The sequence below is a fragment of the Macrobrachium rosenbergii genome, chromosome 3 (genome assembly GCF_040412425.1).
Source record: "Macrobrachium rosenbergii isolate ZJJX-2024 chromosome 3, ASM4041242v1, whole genome shotgun sequence".
Classification (NCBI taxonomy): Eukaryota; Metazoa; Arthropoda; class Malacostraca; order Decapoda; family Palaemonidae; genus Macrobrachium; species Macrobrachium rosenbergii.
In genome coordinates this window covers 47,853,871-47,877,151 of record NC_089743.1, presented here as the reverse complement: position 1 = coordinate 47,877,151, position 23,281 = coordinate 47,853,871, and the positions used below count along the sequence as shown (strand labels likewise).

General features: G+C 36.9%; 1 protein-coding gene across 50 annotated transcripts in view; it reads left to right on the top strand.

The window, feature by feature from the left end:
• The window catches only part of bent (projectin protein bent), a 206,019-nt gene that overhangs the window by 70,778 nt on the left and 111,960 nt on the right, over positions 1 to 23,281 (top strand). For 9 of the 50 annotated variants that reach the window (XM_067132232.1, XM_067132218.1, XM_067132254.1 and 6 more), the window contains exons 16-19: positions 3,317 to 3,352; positions 4,286 to 4,714; positions 17,619 to 17,648; positions 22,576 to 22,728. In XM_067132232.1, the coding sequence (XP_066988333.1) occupies positions 3,317 to 3,352; positions 4,286 to 4,714; positions 17,619 to 17,648; positions 22,576 to 22,728 (648 nt within the window). Of the gene's footprint in view, positions 1 to 1,140; positions 2,347 to 3,316; positions 3,353 to 4,285; positions 4,715 to 8,791; positions 8,810 to 14,042; positions 14,187 to 15,616; positions 16,007 to 17,618; positions 17,649 to 21,594; positions 21,613 to 22,575; positions 22,729 to 23,281 lie in introns of all 50 variants that reach the window. The other 41 variants (XM_067132130.1, XM_067132126.1, XM_067132105.1 and 38 more) reach the window with 25 other exon arrangements.

The window sequence follows — 23,281 nt, the reverse complement described above, 5'->3', positions numbered from 1 at the left end:
TCAAGAACGTTATGATGTTGTTCTACAATGCATTAGTATAAAGAATATTTACCAAGCATTATATAATTGTAGAAGTACTTTTATTACCTATAACAAAATTGTTTCAAAACTACCTGAACTGTACATTTGATATTGAATTCAGTTATTTTTTTCGGAAATGGTTTTTAATTCTCTTTACCGTTTTCTCTTTCAGGTAAGAACAACCAAAAGTCATCGACATGGTAAAGTTATGTTCAATGGTTTTTTTTCCGACATAGTTTCTTTCATAGCATCTGTCTGTGACCTATCTGTCATAGTTACAAGGATGACTTCGTTCTGTCAAAGTTATGTCAATATTCTCCTAGAGACTTTTGTCATTCTGACTTCCACTACCTTACTTCAATAACTAGTTCTTTGTGACCATAGCATTTGTAAGATTTTTTTTTTCGTCAAGAGGCCACCTTTACAGATTATTACTTGTGGACGGTGGCTTACCGTCATCTTAGACCAAAATATCCCTCAGTGTTTTTTTGCATGATTAGGCAGTGTACCTCAGTTAAGCGTCTCCCGTTAATGCATGGGTCATGTTGTTGTGACTCTTTCATATATGTCGCAGTATTCAACCATCGAGAGATAAGTTTCTAAGGTCATGATGGCTGTTTCACTGAAAGGCATGTGACCTCAGTACGAACAGTCTTATGTGACCCTGGAGACCTGAATGAATGGATGTTTTGCCCTATTGTAGCCACTCACTGATTCGTTCTTATCTCCAGGGCATGTGCCCTTTAATGAGAGAGCTGTCATTGACCCTTCGAGACTGACTCCTCTGATGTCCTTTTGACGTACCCAAAAGGTCATTGAATCCCTCTCCTCTGCCAGAGCTCTCAAGGTGTGTTGCCCACCAGGTAAGGAAACCCCCTATGTAGCCCACTTAAAAGCCCTTCTCGTAGCATGATCCTATTCCGGCCATGCCCCGATACTTCGTGTCAGTCAGCATGTGTGGATTTTCTTGTAAAATTAGAACTTGTTACCTGAGAGCTCTCGGCCCCTTTTGCGGATTAGTCTTAAGCCATTTTTTTCTTATGACCGGGACTTTTTACACTGTCACCTTTTTTATGCCCTATTTTTATCCACATTTTCCCTTCCCATTTTTCCGTGTAGCGTGTTGAGGAAGACGAAGAGACTGAAGAGGAAATGACAGAAGTCTCTGAGTCTGAGACAATTGTTTCTGAAACTGAGGAAGAAGTCGTAAAGAAAGAGGAAAAGAAAGAGGAAAAGAAAACAGAAAAGAAGGAGGAAGAAAAGAAAAAGGAAGAGAAGAAAAAAGAGCCTGAGAAGAAGGAAGAGAAGAAAAAAGAGCCTGAGAAGAAGGAAGAGAAGAAAAAAGAGCCTGAGAAAAAGGAAGAGAAGAAAAAGGAGCCAGAGAAGAAGGAAGAGAAGAAAAAGGAGCCTGAGAAGAGGGAAGAGAAGAAAAAGGAGTCTGTGAAAGAGGAGACCAAAAAGGAGGAAACCAAACAGGAGGTGAAGAAAAAGGAAGAGCAGAAAGTAGAGGAAAAGAAAGAAGAGCCCAGTCCCAAGAAAATAAAAACCGAGGAGACAAAAGTCACAGAGGTCACTGAGGTCAAGAAAGAAGAAGACAGTCCCAAGAAGCACAACCCTCGTCCTGCAGCGGACAGCACAGAAGGTTTCAAGAAGGTCGATTCCTTCTGGAACGATGAGCCCGAAGACGTCCCAAAGCCAGTTATCAAGAAGGACCCCCCGAAACCCCCTCCTGTTACCTACACAGTCGCAGAAGACTCTGAGTCAGAATCCGATGGCGAGGACCTCATGTCCTCCCTCCTGTCACAGTTCATGGGAGCCAAAAAGAAGACGAAGGAATTTAATTACACGCCTCAGCAACGAAAGAAATCCTTCGATGCTCCCAGAACGCCTGAACCCAAGAAGGAGGAAGAGCCTCCTAAATTCCCTGAGCCTAGCGCTGATTTCACCGCCAAGGAGAAAGAGAAAACCCCCGAAAAGAAGACGTCATCTGTCGACGAAGAGGCCACTGTCAAGACTCAACCGCCCAAGAAAGAGCCGGAGGTAAGTGGCGGGGAGGAGGAGGCGTCGCTAACAGTTAAACCCAAGGAGAAAAGGTCGCCTCCGCCTCCACTTGGGAAGCATCAAGTACTAACCTCCGTCATCAAAGAAACTGACGAGGAAGAAGAAGAGCCAAGAACGCCCTCACCCCCGCTCCACGCCCCCGTCGCAGAAGAGCCGGAAGAAAAGCCTAAACCGAAAAAGGGCGATTTGGAAGGAATGACCCCTATGGAGAGATATCTGTTCGAACTTTTTGGTGGTGGCCCTTGCGAAGAAGAGGAATCTCCGGTAGGCAATGAAGATTCCAGCTGGAGAGATGGTTCTGGCCCAGAGGTCTTTTCTACCCCCCAAGTTTCAGTAGTTCCTCCTGCCCCCTCAGTTTTTATTTTTCGTTCATAAACAGTTTTCACTAAAATTTCTTATGACTTTTTGAAACAGTCCAACCAAATAGAATTTTCAGTGAATCGACGTACTTTTTTGTGAGCCATAAACACTTTTGGAATTTATTTTTGTGTGGTTTTGTTGCCCATATGAAAGAGCCCCTTGGCACAGAACATGACCCCTCCCCCCAATTAAAGAAGGACCTCTGGGATTGTTGAGCGTCTCTCCAAACCCGCCGTGTGGCTCTGACATCGCCTGTATGCCGCTGCAGTATCTCTCGTAGATCCTTGGTTGGCTGTACGCAGTATATCAAGAGCTCTACTCTCCTCTCTCTCGCCGAAATAACACCCCAAAATCAAATTTAAACCACCACCGGGAGTAAAATCCGCGCCGTCTAAACTGAACCGACATTTTTAAAACTCGATTCTAAATAGTCCGTCTGTAGCCGTGTTGCGAAATCATTTTGCAACATAAATGACTTCTGAACCAAACACATTCTGACCAAACCCTCACCTAAACTATTTCTAAATGAAACTACATTTTCTCTCTCCTCTGCAGGTTGTGTGCTTCTTTCACGATAAGATACAGTACTGTGCTTCTTTCATGATTGATGTTTCACATACTTACAGTAGCTTTGGCGTTGATACAGTAGAAAGTTGAAATGTCTTCACTTCACATATAAAAATATTTCATAGGACACTTTCCAGACTTTTAACAGTAAACAGTAGTAGTTACCTTCCAACTTTGAGCAAATTGACCATCACTCTACGAACTTGTTTTGGCAAAATAGTAGTGGTAGTGGTAGTTGTAAACCAGTTTGCCTTGAATGGGACTTTGTTTCTAACACGTTTTATGCCTCTTTCTCATTCCCTTACAGAAGGAAGAAGTCAAGGAAGAAAAAATCGAAGTACAGGTATTAAATGCCAAGCCTTCATTTGCTATGTCCAACTGTCTGTTATATCTTTTTCTTCGTGAGAAGATTTTTTCAGTAGATTTAGTCATTTTCACGTATTTCCACATCAGTACTTTTTTTATAAGAAAATTCATCTCTAGATAGATAATCAGAATTCATAATCACAAAGGCCACAAGATTTACACTTAAGAAAAGCATTAAAATTTAATATCACTATAAACATACAATGTCAAATCATAAAACATCTAGTATAAATGTTTTTGTTTTCATATTAAATCGTTTGTTTTCTCATAAAATTTATTTATTTTTAGTTTATTATTATTTTTGTCTGTATTGCATGTCGCTTTTTGCTGAGCAACTTTTTTTTTCTATACGCAACGTTGCCTCGTGTTATGGTGTCACGGCACATGTTCTGTAGGGACGCTATTTCATCTCTCGAGATACGCCGTGACGTCACAAAGAAGACTTCGCAGGCTGTCGTGCGGAGCTTGAAACCTCCGAGCACTTCAGTCAGGTGCTTAGCAGAATTTCCCAGAGGCAAAAGAACCCCTTTTTTAAAATTGTTTTTTACTTTCAAATCAGCGCAAAGAACAAAAAAGCAAAATTCACCTTTCGATGCCCGAGGTGAAGGTTGCCATGTTCTCTGCGGTGTAGAGAATTACCAGTGTTGACTATAAAGTCTAGACATTTTCATGGAATATATTTTTCCTTCATGTTGCCTTATATACTATTTTTTACTTTTTCTCTGGTAAGGTCCAGTTAAAGTCCTTTGAGGTATTAATTTTGCCTTTGGGTTTTGTTAGGCGTTGCGAAGGGGTCTTGTGACGTCACAGCCTTGGAGATAACGTCCCTGGAGGACAAGTGTTAACTCAAGTAGTCTGAGGGTTGCCCGCTCACGTTTTTGCGTTCCCTCCCGTGTCTGTGTGTGTGAAGGAGAAGAAAAAGAAGGAGGAAAAAGTAAAAGCCATGGAAGTAGAAGAGGAACAGACAGAACTAAAGAAATTTAAGAGAAAGTCCCTCTCGAAAAAGGAGGAAGAGGAACCCGAAAGCGTTCAGCTTAAAAAGGGCAAAGGGAGAGACAGGGACGCCGAAGGGGAAGGCGAAAAGGTCCAGCTGAAACCGGTCGAAGCCAAAGAGAAGGAAGTGAAAATCGAGGAGAAAGAGAAAGTGAAAAAGGAAGAGGCCGAGAAGCTCGAGCTGAAAAAGCTCAAGAGAGACGATGTTGAGCTGGAAAAGGCCGAGAAGCTGCAGCTGAAAAAGATGCAGAAGGAGGAGGTTAAGTTAGAGCAGGCTGAAAAGGTGGAACTGAAAAAGACAGAAAAGCCTAAACCGGAGGAAGCGCCTAAGCCGGGAGCACCGCAGGTTTGTCATCTACGTTTGACCACAAGGGCCGGGTCGCTGGAAAGCGTCGCGATTGGGGCAACGCTCATCGCTCCTCGGCCAATCAGGACCGCTCGCTTCTTTTCAGGGCGAGCGATTCTATTGGCTGGTGGTGGCTGGGCTCTGTCTGCCAATCACGAGACGCTTCCGGGCGTCACCCGCACAGTTTCTCCCCCCCCAACACTTACAATTGCACGAGGCCTTCGATTAGGAGTATGAAACTCAGTTCTTGTATCTGCCGAGACCGTTTTTCTCGTTAAACAAAGAAAGGAAAAACCAGCGTCTAAAAGCGAGAGAAGCGACCTGCTATTAATTAGCCAAAGCTGTGCAGAAGCAAATATAAATACAAGTGTTGCATAACTTAATTTAAATACAAAAGAACGTTTAAAACCATAACATTTATCCAGTATAGATATAAACAAGACCTAAATACTTGATATTTCTCATAATTACAAAATGATACATAAATTTTATAAACATCTAACACTCGTAAATAAGAAGACGTAATTAATATAGCAACATATAACAAGTGGAATACAGCTTCACTGATAAACATAAACAAAATATATTTGATAATTTTATGCTGCTAATAACCAATATCAGTAATAACCACTCAGTTCAAGTAACTCTACCGATAACTGAAAAATAACTTTAACAGATTCCGAAGATTAAACATATAAGTTTTTAACCATTAGTATTTAAGTACATAAACTGAAGGTACATAATAATTTTAAGCTGTTGTTTACCAATATCAGTTATTACATTCAACTCAGTTAACTCTAACGATCAGTTGAAAAAAACTTTAACATTTTCTACAGATTAAATAAGGAATAAAAATTCTTAAACATTAATATGTAAATACTTGTACAAAGTTAACCAAGAACTCAAATCCTAAATCATCTTATTAATATGAGAAAGTAATAACTCAGTTACAACCCCGAGTAACCTACGTTTTTATTAATAAATAAAGTTAACCAAAGTTGATGCCCTCTAAATCAAACTCTAGTTATAAATCAAAACGCATGCCATTGCCTAAATCCACAGAACCAAAGGGAAAAAAAATGCGAAAGATAAATCATACCGAACCGGCCCACAGCCACAGTCGATACAAGAGCTCGAATTTGTTGCCATCACCATTTTCCATGAATTCCTTCTGACTAAACCCGTAATGCTGCCACTCGAGACATCTGTAAACACCTCCCACTTCCTGGAAGAATTTGTGAGGTCCTTCGCGTATCATTTCTCTCTGCCTATCTTTGTCTTTGCTTGAACACTTTCCTGAACGCGAACTGCAATTTGTGGTTTAGAGAGAGAGAAAAAAAAGAGGCAGGAGTCAGTTGGTTATGGGGTCTCGTTGGAAGGCCCAGTGACGTGACTGGTCATAATTTGAATCTCAACGGACCAATCACGATGCAGGTTTTCCTCCGTGGCCTGTAACTGGCTGTCTTTTCATCTTCCGTTTCTTTTTTTATGTTTATCGCTTCTTTAATCTGGAATTCATACTTAGTTTCTTTCTCTCTTTTGTTGTCGTTCGACTTAAAATTCCAAAATGCCATGTCCTCTATAAATATCTGAAAATAAATTGTACGTGTAGCGAGAGTCATTGCGAAATGGAAGCTGCAAAGGAAAATTACCGTCATCAGCCTAATATTGAAGTTAGTTTCCACCTTTAAAATGCCCACGAATTGGTCTTCATTGCGCAATTCATTTTTTCTTGGCTACCGTTCGTACAGTGTCTCTTGCTCTTTGTAAAGTTTATGGCCATGCCACTGGAATTTTATTTATTTACGATTGGCACTTCACGAACTAATAAAGCAGTTACTTTATTTCCTTTCGCCTTTTTCTGGATGATGCGTCTGCCTATGGGATAGAAAATGAATATACAAACAATTCATCTTAATATGTATATACATGCTTATATATCTGTATGTATATACTAAGAGCGAATACAAAAAGTTTACAGTCGAAATTCGTCCACATGAAAAATTCTACAAAGCAACCCAGTACAGAAAATTCGTTGTAGTAGACAACTAGCATCATAATCTCTTGTCCAAAGCAAGATAAAACTCACACGTGTTCGAAAGACATTCACGTCATCCAGTAGTTGTAAACAAAAAAGAAACGCAGTAATCTTTGCTTTTGAAAATCACTGCTGTCTGGATAAACCAATTAAATTGTCATTTTGGAGTAAACCTAAGGAAGGCGTTTAGTTATTTTGATTATGAAGATCCTTACTTTAACTTAATGCTCCTTACTTTAATTTAGTGTAGGTCTAGATAAACATTTGATAGTTAACACCGATATTTCAGTGCTACCTCACAATAAGCAAAATTGCAAAAAAAAAAAACAAAGGTGATCAAATTCTAGCCCAAAATTTTGCTAGACCCTTTGTTTGTCAAGTCAGTTCCTGGCATGTACATGTCTTTTCGCCTGTCTATACTGTCCAAATGTTACAGAATCCATGGAAATCATGAAACTATGCGCGCACTCATTGGATATCCAAAAATTTCCATGGTTTTTAAGTCCTCGTCTTTATGTCTTGGTCCAGCATTATTTTGGGCTTACTCTTTGTTCTGGTTGGGTATATTAAGCCTTGCTGGTGGGGCGCTAGTATTCTGATGCTACTTTCACGATATGCGGCATTAAAAGATTCCATATTAGACAGAATTGTTTGCTTAGCATACAGGATCTGAAAATCAAGTTTTTTTTTTCCTCATAATATAAAGTTTGATCTTACTTGAACTCAAAGGAGCAAATTCTTAACATAGCCATTTTGTTTCAAATATTTGCTAGATGGGAGTCACCTGGCAGCAGTATATTTTCAAAGGCCTCTAGCAATCTCAACGTTAAAAACTCCACTTTGGACAATTTCCTAATCTCACTCTCCCTGTAACAAGACTGCATAACCTAGTTCTTTTATTTAGCCATTTTTCCGTAGGTATATATATATATATATATATATATATATATATATATATATATATATATATATATATATATATATATATATATATATATAACAACCAGTGAAAAATTTTAAGTTTCAGTTTATACCAGCCTTCATACCCATCAGCTTCCAACTGATAATAATCACTGCTACTTATGCCACTAAACTTGATGCATAATATGACCCACTTTTATTCATAACAAAATATTACCCATAACATATAACAAGTACAGTTATGACAATATGTGCATGAACATTTATTGAAATATTTTGATTTTATGAAACACTTGTCTAAGACGTCAAATGTAGATCCATCAGGACTTTATCTTAAAAATTAAAACATTTTTATTTATTACTATTAAGATATACAGAGATATTTTAGTTGGGACATTTAAATTTTAAAAAAATTGTTTTTCTTTTTAGTTAATTTTATTATAAAAAACTATTTCCAATAAAACTAATAAAAACTGTGTTTAGCATAAACCATAAAAAACTTATACATTTCTTACTTTTCAGAGACAAATTGATACCACGCAACCTCTCCATTTGTATTTTTTTTTTTAATTTACTGAATGACCTGATATACAATTACCTTGCAACTTGACGTTGCATGACAAAATAGATAAATATTTATATATACAGCGGCTTGACTATCCCTGAAAGTGAGTGCTGACTGCCTATTTTCCAAATGCGTTTTCATGTTAGTGAATAAATTCTCAGTTTATGTTATGGGGAACATGTGAGTATTATCAAGAATTAGCTTATACACACACACACATATATATATATATATATATATATATGTGTGTGTGTGTATAATATATATATATATATATATATATATATATATATATATATATATATATATATATATATATATATATATATATATTATATATAATGTTTAACCAGATCCAGTTACATTTGTCTTGCTAAAGTCATATTAGAACTGCTACGTAAACCATTTCTTTTCTTTGTTTAATATAAAGAGATGGGGTGGGGGTTGTTTAAATCTCAATACCCTCTCAGGGATAACCAAGCCGTCGCCGATCGCATAAACCCGAGACAAAAAAAAATACTAATACGATGCTTTCTAACTTTCTCTTCGTTAGGAGGAAGCCGACGATCAGGTAGGCTCCCCATACGGACATCGTCACAATGGTAACACAAAGAGGGACACAAAAATGGTCAGGGTTCAGGGGTCACGGGGAAAAATGGTCACTGACAGCTAGGTTCACATTGAAAAACCAAGATGATGATCTTGGAAACTGGTGACAGATGAACATGGCGGTTGAAATGTTGATTTAGAAGTGATTCTGAAGTTTGCTGTTTTTCTTCATCGCTTTATCTCTACTCATGTAATTTTTTTTATAATGTCGAGTCCTGTTCATCTTGAAACATGTTCATATATATATATATATATATATATATATATATATATATATATATATATATATATATATATATGTATATATATATATATGTATATATGTATGTATATGTATATGATTTATTTTGAAGGTATTAGAGATTTATGAATCTTACGCCATCTTTATCTGTTTGTAGTTTCAGAATATATATATATATATATATATATATATATATATATATATATATATATATATATATATATATATATATATATATATATATATATATATATATATATATATATATATATATATATATATATATATAGTGTATGATATATATATGATTTATATATATAATATATATATACACTCATGTGTATTATATACTTGCCTAGACAGTTATTGTAGGGAAGACCCCGAACCTCTTAGCCGTTACTTTCAAAAACCATGAATTTTGCTCATCCTCTATATCTTTTCATTGAAATGTGAAATTTTTGTCTATTGACATTAAATATCCATAGAATCTTGAGCAAATTCACGTTTGTGAAGGAGGCTGCACCGGCAATTTTGTATATTCTTTCCTTTACTTTCGAGGATCTCCACTGCACAGAATCCAAGGGTTGTTGTTGAAAGTGAAGGGACAGGTATATAGATTTGCGGGAGACATTTAACCCAATAAAAACGAGCAGCATAAAAATCCCGGCAAATTCACTCTTTACTAAACTACGCAGCTACGCAGTCCCACGCTGTTACTACACTCGACTAAAACTCGAGACACTTTTAAATTTACTCTCAACAGACACAAACGACAGCAGAATATTCCTGCATGACACTCTGATGTACAGATTAGACATAAGAGAAAAAAACGAATAAAAAGAATTAAATTTAATGGACGAAAGTCAGACACACGGACAAGGAAAGAAGAATTTTAGTGGAAGTCTTCTCTCGCAATTTTTCGCCTGCATTCTCGACTTCGAAAATTTGGTGGTGACTTCTTTTAGTCACAGGGTCGACTTTTACGTCTTCCTTCTTCGTAGACGTGATATTTGCGATTTTTCTTAAATATTCGCTACTGTATCTATCGCAGAACGACTTTATACTGTGTTTTTTTTTTCGGGGAAATATATCCAGCGGGTATTGCAAGCGATTCTAATTTCGCGCGGAGTGAATTTCACGTTTCATTTTTTTAGTTTTATTTTACATTTATTTTTTTTTTATTTTTGTTCAGTACAAACTTTGAATGCCAAAATAGAGAGAAAAAAAACATACTCATTTATATATAGGCATTCATTAATGTACCTGAAACATTCCACCACACAGAATAGTTTTATTGGTTTATAGCTATAGTGTCGCAAAACCCATAAAATTTATTTTCCTTAGAAAGCTAAGAAGTGTCGCCTTTTAAACACCTTCATTCCAAAAACTTTCAGGGCATTTAGAACAGAAGTTTCCTTTCACACGCTTACGTCTCCGTTTAAGTAACAGCCAGAAGCATAGGCTCACACAATTTAAAACCGATTCTCTGTTAAATGTACAAACATTCCGTGGACATGACATCCCGACAGCAGACAAAAAAAAATTCCTTGTTGTACACGTGTGGGAATAGAACAAATAAAAAAATCTTTTGTAGTGACTGAATCGCTAAAGTCATCAAAGGAATCGTGAAATTGAATTATTAATTATATCAGAGGAATCCTGAAACTGAATTATTAATTATCTCAGAGGGATCCTGAAACTTAATTATTCAATATCTCGAAGGAATCCTAAAATTGAATCATTAATGATTTCAGATGAATCCTGAAACTGAATTAACCGTTATCTAGGATTGCCAGTTATCTAGGAGGAATTCTGAAATTGAATTATTAATTGTTTCAGTGGAATCCAGAAGTTGAATTATTAATTATTTCAGAAGAATCATGAAACTGATTTATTAATTATCTCAGAAGAATTCTGAAATTAAATCATCAGTTATCTCTGGCCATTTGTCAATAACTGGTAACTTTATTGCCCTGCAATTTTGGCTATTACAATTTATATATATCTGGATAATTCCTCACGATTAATGGATACGTTTGACATGCAATAAAATGAAACTGTTTCCATTTTATTGCAGTTCTTGAATCAGTTCGCACTGCAGTTCAGTCGCTACAGGGATGCTTTAAAAATGGTTAAACCACCTTGCACTTCATAAAGGCCAATTAACCCCTTACTTCTTATCATTAGAGTTCTTACGTGTTTCTTGTATACAGTATTTGTGTAATGTATTGTTTGTTCTCATTGTAGAAGTTTGTGTGTGTTTGTGTGTTTTTCAAATAGATTATGTTCGATGGGATATATATATAAATATTATTGTTTGTTTTTGTGAACATTCTGTATTTTGTAATTTTTGTTTCGTTTTGTAGTTTTCGACAGAACTCGGACTTTCTTCTCTGTTCTATTGATGTGATCTTGTGTATAAATAAACGTGAGTTTTACTTTCAAAGCAGAGATTTAATTTACAGTGAGTGACATTACTTTGACTGACGTAATACCTTCCAAATAGAATTTATGCCATAAAAGTGAACATTAAATGATTTATCAAAAAACAGTAAAGTAAAGCTGTAGTATCTTGTATCTACTTGTTTACTCTTTTCATTACGTAAACAATCAGACTTCATCTACACAAGATCCCATACCTCTCATTTTCGTTCTGACTCTTAGTGTTGACTCTGACTTCGTCTTGCGTTTCCTTGATTAGGAGTACTGTGTATTCGTAACCCTGATCTTCTTCCAGCCTAATTACCACGATCACGATAATCACCTCATGACCGAAGAACTATTTCAAAGCAATCATGATAATCGTTTCACTTTTAAAATGACAACCTAAGCGGCTCGATCTCTCTCTCCATTGTTAAACAAACCAAAACCCCTAATTATCTCTCCACTGGATAACGACCCTTCCTTAAGAAAACGGACGCTCTCGTTGGCTACTCTCTTTTAAGGGATTGGAGGTGGCAGGTAATGGTCAGCTGTATCTCTCAGACTGGCATCTATTGGAAACTTTATTGCATAAAGACTTACGTAGGATTTCCATGCCTAGAAATGCTGATTATATATATATATATATATATATATATATATATATATATATATATATATATATATATATATATATATATATATATATATATTTATTTATTTATATATATATTGTATATACATATATATTTATGTGTATGTATTTATGTATATATATACACACATTATATATATATATATATATATATATATATATATATATATATATATATATATATATATATATATATATATATATATGTGTATAACTGGTTATGTTGTCGTTTCTAGAAAACTTCAATTTAAGGAGGAACAGGATAGCCAGAAGACGTGGTAAAATTCCAGACATTATTATTTCTTAGAAATTAACAGAGGCACAGCCGAGCTTTCAGAATACGTAACTTTTCCCATCATCAGGGTCACTTATCTATGGAATTACATAAAAATAAAAAGAAACAGTAAGAAAACTATACCGATTGACTAAATCTAAAAAGTATTAAAACAGTTATATATAATTGACAAAACTTTAAAATACACAATAATATAAAGTAAAAAAAAAAAAAAAGAACATAAAAACCTAAGTTAACCAAGCAATAAGAAATCACGTACCAAACAGAAATCGTCAAATAAAATCAATGAGAAAATAGATACTGAGAGAGAGAGAAAAAAAAAAAACAATGAATATTCAAAATGATAAAAAAAAAAAATGATAATGTAGTACAAAATACTGGAGAACCTACTGTTCATGTCGTAGTTAAATGACAACTGGGCGAGTTCTTTTTTCTTTTTAGTTTTTTCCTCACACCATTTCACCCTCTTCCATTTGCAGTCTTCTAACTCGCCCAGTTGTCATTTAACTACGACATGAACAGTAGGTTCTCCAGTATTTTGTACTACATTATCATTTTTTTTTTTTATCATTTTGAATATTCATTGTTTTTTTTCTCTTCTCTCTCTCTCAGTATCTATCTTCTCAGTGATTTTATTTGACGATTTCTGTTTGGTACGTGATTTCTTATTGCTTGGTTAACTTAGGTTTTTATGTTCCTTTTTTTTTTTTTTTACTTTATATTATTGTGTATTTTAAAGTTTTGTCAATTATATATAACTGTTTTAATACTTTTAGATTTAGTCAATCGGTATAGTTTTTTCTTACTGTTTCTTTTTATTTTTATGTAATTCCATAGATAAGTGACCCTGATGATGGGAAAAGTTACGTATTCCCGAAAGCTCGGCTGTGCCTCTGTTAATTTCTAAGAAATAATAATGTCTGGAATTTTACCACGTCTTCTGGCTATCCTGTTCCTCATATATATATATATACATATACATATATATATATATATATATATATATATATATATATATATATATATATATATATATATATATATATATATATATATATCATATAACAACTGTATGCTTAAAAGTAACCAGATATATTCAATTACTGTCCGGACTCTTTTGCCATAAATTTTTCATTGACTTCACATTATTTTGTTCAAGTAAATTGTGTATTTTTTGTTCATTATTTGCAGAGGTTATCATTGACCTTGACCTTTAGAAGTATCATGTTAATCATTTTATTTGATTCAATCCTGGCAATAATTTGTATATTATTGTGGTGGTTTGCAATCTAGAGAGAGTCAAAACGTTTTACCTGTCAAAGATATAAATCCCATCTCCAAGCCAAAAGATGTAGTACTGAGACGCCGTCTGTTAACTAGCCAAGACGATGGTGTTTCTAAATGGAACTAAAAAAAACAAAACAAAAACAGGACACCGAGAGAAACTCCAAATGAAGGAAAACGAGAGAGAGAGAGAGAGAAAATTAATGGTTGCATTTTCTCTCTCTCTCCCCCTTTTCCTCCTCGCTCGTCTTTCCTCCTTCCCGACAACCAACCAATGAACCACCCCACCAACCAATCAGCCCCTCACCTGCCGACCCCCTCCAATCGCCGGGTCTCCGGAACCCTTCGATTTCGGAGAGGGATCCGAAGGGTCATCCGAGTACACCTCCTCTGACGAGGACTCCTGGGGTGGAGGTGATCTCGGGGTCTTGCAATCCTGGAGGGTGAGTTTTTTTTGGCCAAGGGTCAGGCTACACCAAAATGCCTTCTGTGCTGACTTTTATTTACTTTTTTTTTTAATAATGTGAATTGTGTACCACTTCAGAAACTGATTATCTTTTTCACACTTTGAATGTTTTATCACTTCAGAATGAGTTTTCAGTTTTTCAATAATCAAATTGAATTTTGTAAGTTCTGAAAAGAAAGTTTCAGTTTAAAAGTCACCTTCAATTTTCTATCACCTTAGAGATTATTTAACATTTTTTATTACATATCACTTTGAATTTTTTATCCTCAAAAGAATTTTCATTATATGATTTTGGTAATTTTCCATTTCTTTCTAAATTCATTTTTATTCAAATTTTTGCACAGATTTTTTGTGAGGAATCAGAAAGTTTTATTTTAAATTCAGAGAGATTCTCATTGAAGTGTCAGCAAGGCGAGCATCAATACGCATTCTCATTGAAGGAACCCAATTGCATTTATCATTTTCACATCTCCTCTTGTAATGAAAGTGTCTCACTGTGACTTACTTCCTCGTAGAGATGTAACTGTACTCTTGTTCTCTGTATTTCCGGTACTTCTGTTGATCTGTGTGTTATGTGATGTGCCTTGTATATATATATACCAAGCATGTTTTCTTATAGTGACGTTGGTCTAAATCCCTTCCAGAAATCGATAATAATATGGAGAAAGGATTTAGAAAAATATAGTCAGATGAAAATTGCCTCTCTTGATAGGAGTGACGGGGTCTTCATGGCTATTTATTTTAGTGTAAAGAATTCAACCGTAAATGGGATTAATTTAGCAAAGGAGACTCCCTCAATCCTGTTCCTTTTTCATCATCTTCAATATCTGTCCTTTTTCTTTTTGCCTATCATATTACAGTGTACATACCATTTTATCACCTCCTTTATCTTAAATATTGGCCTGAAGCTTTGCAGTGCTTTGGTGCTTAGCTCTTTAGTGATTAGAGTAATGCATAGACATCAGCCCCATAGTACTCTTAGACTTAAGCATTTCTTAGTACTTTAAAAGTATGATTTAGATGCAGAAAAAGTTACGTATGTTCTGCCAATGTTCTACTTCATTTTTGCTCTGCACAGCCAACTGCTTGCATGGTCCGAGGCCACTTTTGTAGGTTCATTGGTTGTTTTGCGGTAGCCCGTGACGTCATATGGGTAACATATGACGTCATCGTACAAAGCTGAACACCACCTACGAGTTAGAAGCCCCTGTTCAATTGCACTAGAGATTGCCCTGTGCTGAGCTTCATGGGTACCTTTGGACGAACTGCGAGTCCCCTTTTTCTCTCTTTGCTTCGAGTAGTTTGGACACTGAGTAGTAAAAGGAGACATCAAAATTTTAATCTTTAAATCATGTCATTTAAACGTGAGCTCTAATTAAACCAAAATCCCTCTTTGCCTTTCAACAGAAGAAGACATCCAATCCCAAAAATCCTAAAGAAGCGCAACCTCAAGAAATTCCCAAAGATAATCCTGGCCACAAGGATAACCCTGGTCACAAGGATAATCCGGGCCATAAGGATAATCCAGGCCACAAGGATAATCCGGGCCATAAGGATAATCCGGGTCACAAGGATAATCCAGGCCATAAGGATAATCCGGGTCACAAGGATAATCCAGGCCACAAGGATAATCCGGGTCACAAGGATAATCCAGGCCATAAGGATAATCCCGGCCATAAGGATAATCCAGGCCACAAGGATAATCCTGGCCACAAAAACAATCCTAACCCCACCTTAAAAGAACCACCTAAACCGGAGCCATCTAAGGACGCTAAAGATTCTAAACCAAACCCAAAAGTAAGATTGGATATTTCGTGCTTAGAAAGTGAGACTAATAATCCGTTAACTGGAAGAGCTAATTGGTCGCTAACAAAGCCAGCTACGGGTTGACATGAGGCATATGGTTGTCCTAAAGCGCATAATATATTCATAATATTTTTCCCCTTTGACGGCAAATCCTCGGCATAACATTTGCAAAGAAGTTTGATATCTATTCAGACTTTTTCAAAGAAGTCCATTATTTCTTCTCGTCTCTTCTGGTGAGGAGATGACCTTCAGTTTACAGAGAAATTTTTGAACGAAACTCTCATTGGCTTCGCTATTTAAAATGCTTTTCTCCCTAACCATCACATCAATCGAGCTGACGCTACTCCTTAACTTAGTTTTCAGAATAGCCTCATATTCCAAACTGAACTTCAGACGCGTTTTCTGACCTGACCTGCCATTTTTTATACTGAGCACTTGGCTTCCAGAGGCCTATTTTTCTTCCTTAAAATCTTGAACACTTTACGCTACCAGGACATACCTCCAGTGTCACAGCCCTAGCTAGGCTCTATCAGCTGCTGAGCGTAATAGCCTAATCAAAATTGTAATCCGGATGTTCCGAAAGAGCCATCTCTTTTCCAGTCATAAATTATAGAAGACTTTCAATTTCTTAAACTCAATTACGAGAGTTCGGAATATTTAGACGTCTGCATTCTATCAGTAACAGCTGGAACTCTGAACTGCAAGCAGTCATTGCAGCAGTTTTGCAGTTTGCAGCTTTTTCTTGTTTCCATCTGTGAAACCATGGGGCTTGTTTAATATAGTCACTTTACTGTAGATAACCCAATAGCGTCCCTTCAGATCAGCGCTGGCATGGAGCTGATTGAGAGTCCCTTTGAGTTGACGAAATCCCCCTTCGCCTGAGATAAGGAACGGGAGATTTAAACCCATTGGGAACTTGCTAACCATGACCTCTCATCACCCAGAGCGTAACTGAGATCGCATTGCGCGCAAACTGACCCACTGCTGCTGTTGACACACTGGAACGCGAATTACATACTGACACCCAGCAAGCGTTGCTTTCTACCCAGGAAAAGCTTCTGTTGACGTAACACACTCAAAACCTCTTACTCATCATACTGACTGGAATGACGTGGATTGATATCACGCGGTTATGGTAGTTGGTTTTAAAAATCGACATACATAAACTACTCAGAACAAGACGATGTCCATCTTTCCTTTTTTTCTGCTTTTTTCATTTTTTTCAGGATTTATTTTTCTCAAGCTGCTGAAAGATTGATAAAGGGAAGAACATTTTTATTTTTTTTATTTTTCACAGGATGTTTTTTCTCTTGGAATCTTCATACATTTATTCTGAAGGTGTTTACCCTGAATATGTAATTGTAGTTATCATGTTCAATTGCTTGCAGGATGACACAGTCTAATGATATTTTTCTCTCTTTTTCCTCTTTTCCCCTCCAACGTTTTCACTCTCATTCACTCCGCTCTTCCTCACTGTCTTACCTCCACGCTACGAATCTCAATACTATTCTTTTCTTAACTGTTCTCTTCCATTTTTTCCCTCCCCCCTCCGCCTCCACCCTTCCTCTTGTACACGGAACCGCAACTCCGGTCTGGTGAGCAGAAGCCTAAGATCATTGAACCCCCTCAAGCGGTAAGTGGGATCGAGCACCGATGCTCGATTCCCTTTTTGGGTGACACTTTTGCTGATGCTCTTTTGCGCTGCTGCACATCATGTAAACACTACTTATATAATTTAGTACTACAGATGCGCTGGATGACTTTTGCTCCGCGTAGGAAACCCCTTTTGGATCCTCCCTTCTTTCTTAATGCATCCACTGTAGAAAATTGCTGCTAATTACTTTTATCCTTTTTTCTCTCTCTGAATTAAGTTGTTAAGATGAGGATCGCGAGAGTATGTTTTTTTTCGTTACTCATTCGATATGTTTTTATCTTTTGTGGGTTTTTTTTTTTCTCAGCATTTGTTTTTACCTTATCTGGTGAAAAATAGTTTATAAAGATATTTTTGGAATTTCTCTCTCTCTCTCTCTCTCTCTCTCTCTCTCTCTCTCTCTCTCTCTCTCTCTCTCTCTCTCTCTCTCTCTCTCTTACATGTCATTTGCATAAATGTGTATATACATTATTTGTAAATATTGTCAGTGAAATTGCATTGCAAACAGTTGAGACTTAGGTTGTTAGCAGTTTTTCAATGATATACTTTCAAATGTAAAGCAAACTGTTCTTAGACTATAGATAAACGTCGTTCATAATCTTCTCCAGCCTTATGCATCATCAGAGATCAGGGAAATTGTAAGTGGATGTATTAAGTGTTGCATGTACTGCTCGATGTAGAGGAATGGTTGTTAGCTACAATATTGTATCGTTAATGCTGTTTATGTTAGATGTAATGGATGGTGTTCAGTTTGCTGGAAGGAATGATTGTTAGCTAAATGTCTTAGTGGCTGTTGTTCTTTGTATGTTCGCTGGAAGGAATAATTTTTTTTATCAGCCTCCAGTGTTTCCCTAAAGATGCTTAGAATTGCTAGTACAGTGACTGAATTAATTTGCAAATGGGTTGCACATATGCAGCCCATTTTGGTTGAGGTAACTCCTCATGGGAGACCGGAAAGAGAACCCAAAATTTGTATATCCATTTCTTAAAGAAAAATGTAAGACTTGATGTTGATAGCATCTTCCGTTTAGCCTACGTTGAGACGGTAGCTTAGTCGATGTTCCATGTTGTCCTCTACCTAGTAGATGGGGGATCCTTTTAGGTTTCCTGCATATTCGATGTGCCTATCCAACTCTAACCTACAGGAGGCCTGAGAATGTTTCCAATACTCTGTACTAAGAGGCGCCTAGTAAACAGCCTTTCCTTGCTGTTATATATGTTATATATAACATAAAGAATGTCTTCAAGCAGACAAGAAATTGAAAGATTATCCTGAAAGTAAGCCTTCACCGATTTCTAAATTACACCACAAAGTCGCCGTCATCTGAAGATATCAAATGACTTCTATGATATCACATTGAGATGATATCTACCAAGGCAGTGTTTAAAACCGTTCTTTCATTGCTTTAGCAATAGAATAACAAGCCTTGTTTTTGTAAATATTACATGTTACCCAGCATATCTTCAAAAAAGACTGAGAAGATGACGATTTTGACAGGTAACTATATACAAAAAAAATTGCATCTCAAGAGTCAGCTGTTACTCAGATCAGGTACTTTTAATTACTTCAAATTAATTCCTTTAAAAGAAATTTGGAAATATTTCATACAATAATCCTGAACAAGAATCTGTTCCGGTTACGTAATCAAAATTTAGCTGTTTCACCGTTAATTTATGTCCTTATAAAATCTCCTTTTACCGCCTCCTATTTTATTTTGACCTTCAAATTTCCATATTCAACACTTTTCAGTGATTCATTTAGCATTTTGCTTTCAGTGTTTCAATGCTGGCGAACTCGTTGAAAGGTTCCAACGTCCCAGCCTCTTCAGAAGAGTAGAACAGAGTCAATGTTCTTGCGCTCAGTGTTTACCTGCCTAAGAGTTTATTGAAACAGTGAGCCTAATAACGGAAGCTGTTCAGTGTCACTTACAAACAAAAATTTTCACCTTGACCAGAGTCTCGGTTGAAAATTTTCCACCGTACAACCACAAAGCTTTTACGGACCGCATTTTAGCATCTCGGTGTACTCGATGTTTGGTGTTGCTAACAGTAACGTAAGCCCCTTCATTCAAACACGATTACCCTATTCGTTATAGGAAATGACAGCACCGAAACCCAAGAGGAGATCAGGTGCGATCAACTTTGTCGAGCACAATACGACCGGTCCCAACCAGGCCATCAGCGAATTCCGATTCGAGAAAGGCGGGGTCATTTCGAGGCGTTACACGGTTGGGAATATCGTGGAGTATACCAGAGAAAGCCCAATTGACATTACAATACCCCCTTTGGGCGGAAACTGTGAAGAAAATTCGTGCTTGGAAAATGACGCGGAGCAGAAAGCTGGACGGAATAGTCCGCTGGTCGAAAGGAAAGGGACAGGGAGCGTCGATTGGTCTTCCTTCGTCCCTCCAACCTCAAGGCCTCCTAGACCGACATTACCAATTGTTGGTCGAGCTCCCCTGAACCAGTCCTCACCTTTGCAAAGCCCCTCCTTGCTGAGTCCCCCCGAGGAGGACACGCCCTTCCTTATCCCCATGAGACGCCGTAGCCAAATCCAACTCCCCGAAATCATAGAGACCCCCGAAGAAGAGGACCGCGGACTTCAGTTGTTTCTCAGGCAGCGAAGAAAGAGTTTGAATCCAAAGGTTAGAGAATAAGGGGTGGCAGAATCTTCGTATGGCAGTTATTATGTCTGGCGAGTGCAGATGGAAATCTGGCATCTTTCCGTAGCTTTCTCGGATGCAATTGGGCGTGTGGGTGTGTCTATGAGGTGCGCTATTATGTGCGGGCGTGAACGGAGTACTGGTCTAATGCGTAGTAGTAATATGTAGTACTGGAAGATTTCATTCATTGTTCCTGTACTATTTCACTCCTCACTTACACGATTAGCTTTCTTTAATTCAGTAGGCACAAATTTTCCTATCAAACAAATCGTCTGTCTTTTCTTTACATTCCATATTTATTTAAATTGTAATTTTTGCCAATTTTTCATCCACATTTCATTTTATTATTTTCTCCCTCTCTGAATTCTGTTGATTTTTCTGTATGGTGATCCAAACACCGCAGATCTTTTCAGTTTTTTTTTTTTATTTATTGGTAAGGTCTTACCAATAAATAAAAAACAACCAATCGTCTGAGAAGGATCTCGGCATCCTCCTCCTCCTCCTCCTCCTCCTGATACTACTACTACTACTGCTACTACTACTACTATTACTACTACTACTGCTACTGCTACTGCTACTACTACCACCCCCCTTCCTAAAATATTGCCTATATGGCTTCACAAATTCCTTTATTCACAATGTCCTTCAGTACTGGCTTCTTTATTGATCGAGATTTATTCCAGCTTCTTTCGAAGCCTGATTTTACTTACCTGGGGCTTCCAAAACCGGTCCCAGTGGCATATTTCGTAGAGTAGAAACTACTTTTGAGCGTTTAACCAAAAAATGGAAATCCAGGCTGAAGTTACCTGATTTGTATAATCAGAAAATCCTCAGGCTTTCATTTTAATCAGAATTCCGAGCCTAGATTTTCATTTCAGTCAGTGTTTTGAATGACAACTCAAAACACTTGATATTGTTATTTCAAGGTCATATTTATACACCCCCTTACATTTACCTGGCCTTCCTCCTAAATCTTTTATTTTTCTTTCTGCTCCCAATCTTTTTTTCCTTTTTTCACTCTTTTCACTTCCTTTAATTTTGTTTTTATTTCAGGTTATTGGTTTCCCCGGACTTTTATTTTTCACCTTGCCACCAATTTTATTTAGTCGTAGAACTGATATATTTTCTTTAGTTTTAGAAACACTGTATTTTTATTTAGTTTAGTTATTTTAATTTTCATCTATTTCCCAGTGATATTCATTTCCATTTCCTTTTCTAATATTTTGTTTTTTTTCTTTATTTTCTTCCTTGCATTCCGTACAAAGAAGAAGAAAAAAGACGAGGTAAATAAACACTTTAAGGAAATGCATGCAATCAAATCTTCACTCTTACAATGAACCCATCCACTTACGATGGAACAGATTTTACAACTAACACTTTGACATTGAAATAGTTTGGCTATGACACTTATTTCGGGGGATTGTGGGTGATTTTTTAAAATTTTATCTGACACGTGTTTTACTTCTCATATGAAGCTTGAATTATCTTCACTCTCGGCATGTCTTCTATTGTATTTTCTCAATTTGCATGGTAAGGAATAAACGATCTACATCTTAGACAAACGGAAAGAACGTGTCTTGATAAGTGATCGCATGTTGGCAAACGAATATTATATTGTTTGTTCATTTCCGGAATTTGTAAAATAGAGAACAGTTCCAGCTGTAATACTGACATGGTACATCAAGTTAAATCTATCGACTGTTATGTTAAATAAAGCTGTAGCTGAGGATTGTGAATTATTTCTAGGTCTCAGAAGTATTTTACTTTTAGAATTGGACCCCTTGGTTTTGTCCCTTACAACTTATGTACAATATTCACTTTAGCAAATATCCTTAGTTAGCAAATATTGTACTGTAGTTAGAAAGGTGTAGAGATAGGTGTAGTTTCTTCATAGAAAGGGCTCATTTATAGAAGTATTTTTATTTATGTAACGACAAGAAAGAGTTTAAAGTAGTAATAGATTTTCAACGCACGCTTCCTAACAGCTTAAGTTAGTGTCAGTCAAAAGAACTCAAGTTTTTCCAGACTTATGTTCTGGGAATACTCAGGTGTTCATTTCGCACCTATTTATACCTTTATTCGCCGAATGACTTAAGTACTTTAATTCTGAAACATTAGTCTTATAGGCGTCTTGTTTTGTTTATTTTATATTCACCATTGGCTTTCAGAGTTCTGTGCATGGTTTTTTTTATTTCCTGTGTCTCACCTCAGAGCGTAACCTTGACCTTGTCTTATCTGTGTTGTAGGAAGCTCCCAAGATCGAAGTGTCGAAGGAAAAATCACCCGAGCGCCGGGGATCCCTCGCGACTGGTTCAGGCCCTCCCAGCAGGAGGGGATCCCTCATTCCTCCCGAGGAAGGCGCAGGAGGACGCCGACCCTCGCTTATCATTGCTGAAGATGTAAGTTCTTATCTCCCAGAAGGTTTTTTTCTGTCTACCTGTACGAATGGTTCCCGATGGCAGTGGCTTCTGAAACCTTATGCATTTACACAGGGTCCCATCCTATTTGGTCTCTTACAGGACCGATTATTCGCTAAGGCAGAATGTCCTTTGAGTATGATGCCTAACTCTTACATGACCTTTATACTGCGGTTGCCATGGACAAGTATATCAGGTATGAGATGAGGTTATAAAATGACGAAATCACTTGTGACCCATCTCTAGATATTACTTTCTACGACTGCCAAGCAGGGATAAAGAAAAAAATAAAAACATTATTTCCAGTTCTTCCTCCTCCCAAACTCACACCACTGGAAGAAACAGTGTTCCATATCACTTCGATGTGACATATCTCTCACATGGTGACTCGTTTCTTTTTTTCAGTTCTTTCCTTCCTGCAAGGAACTGGAAAAAATAATGAGATATGTCCATCCAACATTTACAGTAAACATCAGCCGATATGGACAGAACAGTACCGCCATCTGTTTTTCGGGTTCCATACTTAGATATTTCG